Source organism: Pteropus vampyrus, unplaced genomic scaffold (assembly GCF_000151845.1).
Source record: "Pteropus vampyrus isolate Shadow unplaced genomic scaffold, Pvam_2.0 Scaffold8, whole genome shotgun sequence".
Lineage (NCBI taxonomy): Eukaryota > Metazoa > Chordata > Mammalia > Chiroptera > Pteropodidae > Pteropus > Pteropus vampyrus.
In genome coordinates this window covers 6,781,893-6,791,262 of record NW_011888789.1, presented here as the reverse complement: position 1 = coordinate 6,791,262, position 9,370 = coordinate 6,781,893, and the positions used below count along the sequence as shown (strand labels likewise).

General features: G+C 32.1%; 1 protein-coding gene across 1 annotated transcript in view; it reads right to left on the bottom strand.

Moving 5' to 3' along the window:
• Positions 1–1,173: 1,173 nt before the first annotated feature.
• WRN (Werner syndrome RecQ like helicase) overlaps positions 1,174–9,370 on the bottom strand; it is a 116,810-nt gene continuing 108,613 nt past the window's right edge. The window contains exons 33-35 of the mRNA XM_011373275.2: positions 7,554–7,750; positions 5,881–5,973; positions 1,174–3,804 (exon numbers count right to left, since the gene is read on the bottom strand). Of these exons, the coding sequence (XP_011371577.1) occupies positions 3,685–3,804; positions 5,881–5,973; positions 7,554–7,750 (410 nt within the window). The 3' untranslated portion in view covers positions 1,174–3,684. The remainder of the gene's footprint in view (positions 3,805–5,880; positions 5,974–7,553; positions 7,751–9,370) is intronic.

Genomic DNA, 9,370 nt, shown 5'->3' with positions numbered 1-9,370 from the left:
TCTGCCCAGGAGCATGCTGCTTTGTCTTCTACTTTGTGGAATTGTCTATAAGGTTCTATATCCTTTGCCATTAAAGAAACTGTATCTTGTGTGTCTGTTGGAGAGTCTAACAATCACATGGCTATGCTATTGTGACAAACGTACACAACTGGAAGTTAAAAACAAACAAATACCCTCAAACAGGCTTAACCCAAGGGAATTTAATGTCCTATGTATCTAAGATATTTAAAAATATATCTGATTCCAGAAAGGGCATGAACTAGTAGCCCAGGTATATCACCAGCAACCTGATTTTTGTGCCATGTTTCTACTCTACCTACCTCAGTGTCAGCTTCAATCAAGGATGATTCCTCATGGTCCTAAAATTGCTCCGACACTCCAAAGGTTCATGTTTCCTTATTAGTAAGAGCAACGGAAAAGAGAACCTATTTGTTTCTACTTTCTATAAAAAGTCCTGAGATTCACTCTGATTGAAACAGCTTAGGTCACATTCCTACCCCAGATCCAAATACTATTGCCAAAGACTAGCTTAGAGGAGGTCATAGGGACCAAGCCCATATTTGGGTTAGAATTATACTCTCTGAAACAACCTAAGCAGATATCAAGAGCCATGTACACTGGGCAGTCATAAAATCCACTATATGAACAACAACAACAAAAATTATATCTCTCCCTCTGGGTTTGTATTTGAGATGAGACTATACCTTATTTCATTTGAAGAATGTTCAAAACTGTGCTTAAAATAGAAAAACTGGAAGCAACTTCAATGTCCAACAATATGAAATCAGTTAAATGATTCATAGTATGTCTATATGATAAAATACTATATCAGCAGCTCTCAACCTGCTAATCTCAGAACGCTTTAATATTCTTAAAAATTACTGAGGACCCAAAAGAGCTTTTGTTAATGTAGGTTATAGCTACCACTATTTACCATTTTTAGAAATTGAAACTGAGAAAGTTTTTGAACTATGTATTAATTTGTTTAACGCAGCAGTAAATCCATTACATGTTAACACAGTTTTCTGAAAAATCCACCCAACATGAAAAAAGTGGCATTGTTGTCTGATTTAACAGAAGTAACTGGATTCCCAGATCTGCTTCTTCGTTAAATCTGTTTCAATATGCTGTTTTGGCTGAAGTATATGAAAGAAGTTTGACCTTAAACAGATATGTAGTTGGAAAAGGGAGGATTTTAATAGCCTTTCCAGATAACAGTAGACATTCTTTGAAACTATACCCAAACAGGACAAGTATTAGTTTCTTAAAGATTGTTTGCAATGTGTAATTGGAAACCATATAAATTTTACCCATGCATGATTTTATAAGATCAGGTATTAATTATTTACAAAATATTGGTTCACTGTTATGCAGACCTTTTAAATGTTGACAAAAATCATTATATAATGTAAAAAATAAATGAATAAACAACCCTACCCATCTCATTAGAAAAGTCTGTTTTATGGGAAGCTTTCAAACTCCTAGTAGCAGAAACAAGTTTTCCAAAATTATAAATTTTGCTCGAAATCTCAAATTTTATCACTGGCAACAAATAATCATCAGTTTTCCTTGAAGCAAGATGCTGACTTTGTTCAGTTTTGAGACAATGTCCACCAAACACCCAAGTCTGAATAATCAATCATAATTTTCTATCCGTCATCCTTTTCAGTAAAAATGGCATTCCATGGGAAAAAAGCAACTAATTAATTCACAAATCAAAGGAGTGCTTTCCCTGAAGATGACCATCAGACTTTGGTAGCAGAAGTGCTTTATGTGTACTTGCCATTTTGTCACACAGAGTTTGTGTGCCAATAATTTGGTGCCAATGCCTTGACTTGCACTAAAGTCCCAGTGGTTTTACTCACTATCGCTTTGTACTCCATTGCAAATAACGACATACTGCAAAAGGCAAATAACGTCTCGGTATTACAAAAATAGTTTTGTATTTGTAAATCCCCTGAAAGGGCCTTAGGGACTCCTAACGGTCTGCAGACCACAATCTGAGAATCACTGTACTACATAAAGCCACAAAACAAGATTCTGTGGAAGGCTATTTAATGACAGTAATGTTCAAAATATATTCAAATGAAATATAAGTAACAACATGTTTATGTTTGATTCTCTAATTCTATTTCTAGAAAGTAGAGAAAAATGACAAAATCATCAATAGAAAAATGATTATATAAATTATAGTATACAACAGAATAGTTATTAGCTGTAAAAAAAAAAAATGAGATAAACCAATATATATTAACATGGAAAGGTCTTCATGACATATTAAGTAAAACAGTTTCTTGCAGAAAACTGCATACAGCATGATCTCACTTGTGTTAAAAAAAAAAATAACAATTTATGTGTAGATACACATGCAAGGCATGTAGGTGCAAAAGAAATGACTAGAGAGCCATACGTCAAATATATAATAGGAATTACTTTCTGGTAGGGCTGGTAATGGGCTGTGAAGAAATAAGAATATGGAGACTTTTGTGTTTTAAGCATAGCTTAAAAGTTTTACAAAGAAAATTCATTCATGTATTATCCATGTAACAAACTAAGAAAATAAGTGAATATAAAAAGTTTTGGCAGGATACACAAAAGAGGTTGACTGATTATCTACTGGTAGAACTACTGGCAATTTTTATTTTCTTTTTTCATTTCTCTGGATTTTCTACACAAATGTAATTCTTCTTGCAATTGCAAGCTTAATTAAAAAGTCTTCTTTTTTGTTTTGGCCATTGATTTCTTGCTGATATCAGCTAAGATCTCATTTCATTTGGCAAACCACAACAAACATGTATTTCTTCTTTAAAACAAGTTACTTTTATTTACCAAAACAAAAGTTAATTAAAGGCTATATGGTAAACTGCTTAAAGTTCTATCAACTATGGTTTACTCAATGCAGTGTCAGAGTACGGGTTTTAGATGTTTAAGTTATATGTGCTATACAAAGAGATTTTAGAATCAAATTCTGACAGCCTAAAAAAAATAAAAGTGTTCAAGGTAATTAAGTAAATGAAAGTTAAAAATATACATAATAGTCAGTATGAAGGACATTGTTTTTCCATTATTTGAAAAATAACAAATAGTGTGTAAAATAATAAGTGCATATTTGCCTGGTGCAAATGGTCTCCTTTGTTATATTCTTTCCCTGCTCATAGGAAACTCAAAATGTTTCATTTTCACTGGTCTGGTCCACTAACATTTAACAATGTGCATAACAGCTTCTTCTAAACATAGTAAATACAAGGTATACAATAACTATGCTTTCTTCATTTACAAGAGAATTTTTATAATATTGGAATATTTTATATCACACACAGTCACCACACAACTACTAATCTGTTATCTATATCATATCACCACATGTTACATTTTCCAAATATACTGTTGAAATAAAGAGATTAGAAAATAGGGCAGTTACAGTTTCTTAAAGCAATCTTAAAGAAAACTAATTCAAAATTCTGTTCTATGACTTACTTACTCAGGTTCTCAAAAGACTCAACTTTATGTGAATTGCACAGGGCTGTATTAAGATGCCAGCTATTTAATATAGAGATAACTTGTACTTCGAGATAAGAATAATTTTTAAATTGAAATATTACCCCTCACTCTTTTCAGAAAGAAAATACAGCATCCCTCTTATAATACAGGAAGATGAACGTAATTCTTTTGGCAACTGCCAGCCTAACTAAAAAGACCCTTCTTTTTTGTTTTGACCATTGATTTCTTGCTGGTATCAGCTACGATCTCATTTCTTTTGGCAAACCACGCAGGCAAATTTCTTTTTGAGGTTTCAGATGAAGTCTATAAGAAACAGAAGAGGAAATATTTGTACTGCTGAAAATGTGTGTCAATTATAAAAAACCAACATAGATTACTGAATATATACTCCCCAAATAAAACAAAACAGTGAGATCCACAAAACTTATTTCTAGATCAACAAGTAAATAAATAAAAAAGATACAAAAATCACTGTATCATATCTTTAGGCAATTTACTTGCCATCTTGTTATGTATTTTTAGACACTTCAGAGTAGACACTCACTGGGGAAGAAAAGAAATAGATATTATTTCAGATCTATGTTCCATGGTGTATTTGCTCTGAGTTGAATAAAATAGTGAATTTAATGTTCTGAGGAAGGTATGTGACTGGGCATGTGTGTGCACACTGATGCACACACACACATGCACACACAGAGTATGTGCACACTGATGCACACACACGCGTGCACACACAGAGTTATATTAAGCATCTGGAAAAGCATATAACTTCTACATCTACAATGGTAGACATTATTAAGTAGGTAAGTGTTCCATAAGCCTAAAATAGTATTGGCTAGTGTTATCTCAGTTTGAGCACTAGATCTTCAAACTAACACGACAGAGAAAAAAACTTTAGAATCCAGTAGAGCTAATTTAGTTATTGGAATTATTTGAAGGACTGTATATGATAAGGGGACCTCATCTAAGTTATAGTGTATCTGCCAGCCTAAGGTATAAAAGTATAATTTATTCCATTTCAAAAATGAAGACTATATCTATATATTGTTCATTAATTGCTTGCTATATTTTATTATGTTTTCTATATTTAAAAATGGTTTCAGAATATTTAAGGATAGGGAAAAAGGTAAAACATCCTTGGTAGAAAACTGTGTAAACATATATTAAAAAAGAAGAAAAAATTGTTAGCTGTTCCAGCTTAATTAAAGAAATCTAGTGTAGAAGAAAAGACTATTCAGACTTCAGCAAAAGCTAAAAAAAGAAGTGGCTAAGATAGCAACTTTTCTCCCAAGTGCCTATTTCCTCACAGGCAAAAGAACACCAGAAGAGATTAGATTTATATTCACTGTACAATACTGTAACGTTTGCCTTAGAAATAATAAAGATTAAGGATATAAAGTGGCACAGAAAAGATATCTGGATAGAGGAAAAATTGGCCAGAAATATTTATTCTTCCCAAAAGATCTCAAGATCAAAATCCCCTGTAGCCACAGACAACTACAGCTGCTTAACAATTAGAATTGGAACCCCTTGTGCATTTGGAGGAAGGAAACCAGTTAAGATTATAACAAAGGCAAAAAGTAAAACAGAGCATGAAATCTGAATAGTAGGAGGGCAGAGGTAAAAACCATGTCTTTTGTTATAGCCCAATACTGTGGAATAAGCAGGGACTTTGAAACCAGAGAGAACTAGGTTTGAGCTCTAATTGAGTCACTTGCTAAATATATGACCTTATGAATGTTATTTAAGCCTCAATTTCTTCACAGAGAAAATGAGAATCACAGTATATAACATTACTAAGTTTGGAGAGTTAAATGAGAACATATGCAAAATATCAAAACACATTGATTTATCCGTGACACTCATTAATTGGTAGCTAATATCATTTAAAGTCTCATCTTCTACAACATTCTATAGAATATGACCCTCAGCATTTTTCCTATAATTATAATAATGACTTTATTTCACTGAGAAAGGGAGAAAATGCTTATTTACACTGAATGTATCTTTTGAATCTCAAGAATAAGTATCTGGAGAGACTTTAGTTACGAAGTCTGGGTCACCTGACAGAAACAATGCTTGTCAAAGACGACTGCCTTCATCAGTAAAAGACTAAAATTTTCAGCAATCATAATAACATTATAAGTGGATATTTACATCTTTTTGATACTCCAAGTTCTATTAACGAACTATTAAGATGAGCATAGGAAACATTAATTTGTTTGCTGATTATACGTGCACATATATATGTGGGCAAATAGAGAAATGGGTACATTATATTCACATTTAATTTCATCTAAAACAAAAATAAAGCTAAACATTTAAGTTATCAAGCCTGATGTATTTGTCATGAAAACTGTTTTATTAAATCAGTTTTACCTGTAAATGAGAATCTGTAGATAAATATTCTATTTCTGGATCACTGGATGGCTGATTCCAAGAAGTCATCCGTGAATTTCCGTGACTCTCATCCTTCAGCAAAAAAATCACAAGGACGTTTTCCATCAATCTTTAACATGTACTATTTTTTAGAAAAAAAACTATGCCTAAAAAAGCAAAACTTAAGAAAATTTTAATTATTCTGAAGTACTGAATTTTAACAATGATTTTAATAATATTACTCATAGGCATTTCTTTCTGAGTATCTTAAAATTGTTTGTAAATAACATACTATATTTTAATTTATAATTAAACTCAGTGGCAGGACAAGAAATACTGCACACTCTCTCAGGCAGTCAAGAAGAAGAAGAAGGAAAAACGTGATATGAAGGCGAGGTTTCTAGGAAGATGGTGGAAGCAGCAGCATAGTTTTTTAATTTATCTGAATCCTAGCATTAAAACAGATAGAACTAGATCATCTATATTTACAATGAAAGTATCCTCAAGAAACCGAAACTTAAAGTAAGGACAAACCACCAACAGCCATAAGACCCACACGGTATAGCATCTGCATAGGAGAAAGCAGAGGCCAGCAGTGGGGTGCCTGAGAACAGGCGAACCACCAAAGAGCTCACAGGTATACACTGGTAAGCATGATCGATTAATTAGAGAACAGCATCTGAAAGTGGAAGGGTTTTTGCCCAACCCAATAGCATGGGACTAAAAGGAGTTCACAGTAGTGCCTTAAGTGCCTAGAGCAGCTCGCTCTTTTGAACTCGCCTGAGTAGCTAATGCTGCTTTCCAAGAGAAGGCCCCACACTCAGAAGAACTGCTAGGGTTAAATCAAAATCAAGCAGGACAGGTATAACAAAGATTAAGGGAAGAGAAAATCCAGGTAAAAGTGGCAGAGGAGTCTATCTCATAAACCAAGTTTCCATATTTTGAACATTACACAAAAATAACAGAAAAGTGAGCTCTGTGAACTTGTAAAAACTATGCTGAAAGTGCAGAAAAACTAATTTCACATGAAAATGAGCCAGTTTAGAAAAGTATCAAGGTCGAATCCCAGACACCAGAAAGACTTGCTAAGATACAGAATAAAACGATAACCTCTGAAAATGAACTAAGATTGAAAAACATGATGAAAATGATTCAAAACATGATAGAATGTCATAAATCAAAATCAGAAAAACTCAAAACTAAGTGGAAAAGCTCAAGAAAGAATTAGAAATAAGAAGTAAAGTTTAAGAAAAGTTTCCTGAAATAAATGAAAATTTTAAAATAAGAAATGTACCATCTAAAATAACTCTAAATTCATGGTCCTTCTCTGATCTTGCAAAAGTGCAGTACAATATGCTCAGGACCATGAGCAACAATTATCCTTGTACCCGAGATATTCAATATTATAGCAACAGAGTATGATGAACGACAGAATGACAGACAACCCAGTTTGAGAGGTATTTATAAAATAATTCGTTTTCATTTTCATTAATCACATAAACTGCTATATGCTTAAAACCAGTATTAATTATGTCTATAAAAGAAAGAATTTCTGGGCTATATTAACTTATGACAGTGAAAAAAATACAGTATTCTAGTATTAGAATATGCAAATTGAACTGACACTTTATGAATATTCTACATATGATTAACAACTTGGTATTAGGACCTACTTTTTCCTTGCTTCTCTTAGAACTTGAACAGCTCTCTTCAGAGTTGGGGAAACATCTCTTTTTGTTGGAATCACATGAAGGCTGGCATAACAGTCTGTTGTCACAATCTTTTTCCAGGATCTCAATTGCCATAGAGATGAGGTACGTGTCAATGTTTTCAGGAACGAACATTCTAATTAGTTTAATTTTATTCAATTCTGTAAAAGATAAAAATATAAGATTTAAAAATAAATAACAGAACATTTTAGAAAATCTATGAGCTGGAAATAGTGTAAAACTTTGCAGAAAAAAAAAGAGGAAGGTGGCCAAAGAAAATGTTCCTCTTTCAAATGCCAATAGCGCTACAGAACAAAAATGGAGTAAAATGTGTCCCTCACTCCGGCACCACCTGCACCCTCTGCCAAAAACACCAAAATCAGGTCAGTGCCATCGACTCTGCATAAATTATGTTTAAAACTGTCTTTTGTAGGCAGCCCTGAGAATCAAAGCTACAACTCCCAGAGTTGTTTCCAAAGAAATCATATATGCCTCAAATTCCAAGTATCAATTACAAGTTAACTTTTTGAATATAACTTATTCTTAGAAGCTAATCATACTTGTAAATAAAATGCCAATAAAAAGTATACTTGCAATGGATAGTGTAATGTAATAAAACACATCAATTATTTAAAGCAGCTTAGAACCTATTCACTCATCTTCACGTAACTTATGGTATCAAACATTTCTGACACCAAATTCAAATTAACGATCAGAAACTAAGTATTTTAAAATGACACTCTGAAAAGGTAATCTTTAGATTACTCCAGGACCTCCAAAAAAAAAAAAAAAAGTGCAGTTAAAAAAAAACACACAGAAAGAGAAGGTAACATAGCTAATCGATATTAGGACAGTAAGCTATCTAATTATTGGGCTTGTACTCTTTCTAATTTTAAAGTTTTAAAATGTAAAACTGATGCTAATCAAAACCTTGGAAAGATAAGATTACCTCTAAATGTAATAAAATCAGCAATGTGACTATCATATCTATCAACCAAACTAAACTTTTATTTGTCCCTTGGTCATTATACCCTAACATTGAAATTCCACCAATTTTACTACTGTATCATTTTTAACTAAGGAGTTTTCCTTTGTATGTATCTATCATAATTTACTTTGAGTTACTTTTCATTTGTCTTTGGTTTTTCTTTGGGGAAAAAAAAGTTCTGATGAAAATTATATTACATGTATCTTTCCATAATTCTAGATTCCCAGAAGTGGGATTGCTTGTTCAAAGGTTAGACACATTTTATATTTTGATGAATATTGCTAAATACTTCTATATCTGTGTTGTCTGATACAATAACCACTAGCCACATGTAGCTATTGAGCACTTGAAATGTGGCTAATATGGCTAAGAAACTCAATTCTTAATTTTAAGTAATTTTAATTAATTTTAAATTAAATTTAAAAACTGACGATTCAGTTATCAGAAAAATTTTAAGTATGTTTGAAACAAACTGTGTATCTTCATCTACTTTATTTAACTGTAAATTTTATGAAAGCTAAATACAGATCAAGTATTTCAAATTAAAATTTAGCATCAACATTGAGATGTGCTATAAATGCAAAATATATAACCTATTTCAAAGGCTTAGTACAAAAAAACTCATTAATATCTTAGTAATAATTTTCGTATTCATTTATGTTGAAATAACACTTAATATATTGCATTAATTAAATTAGATAATTAAAATTACATTTGTTTATTTTTGCTTCTTAAATGTGGCTACTAGAAAATTTAAAATTGCATATGTGGCTTATATTGTATTTCTTTCTGG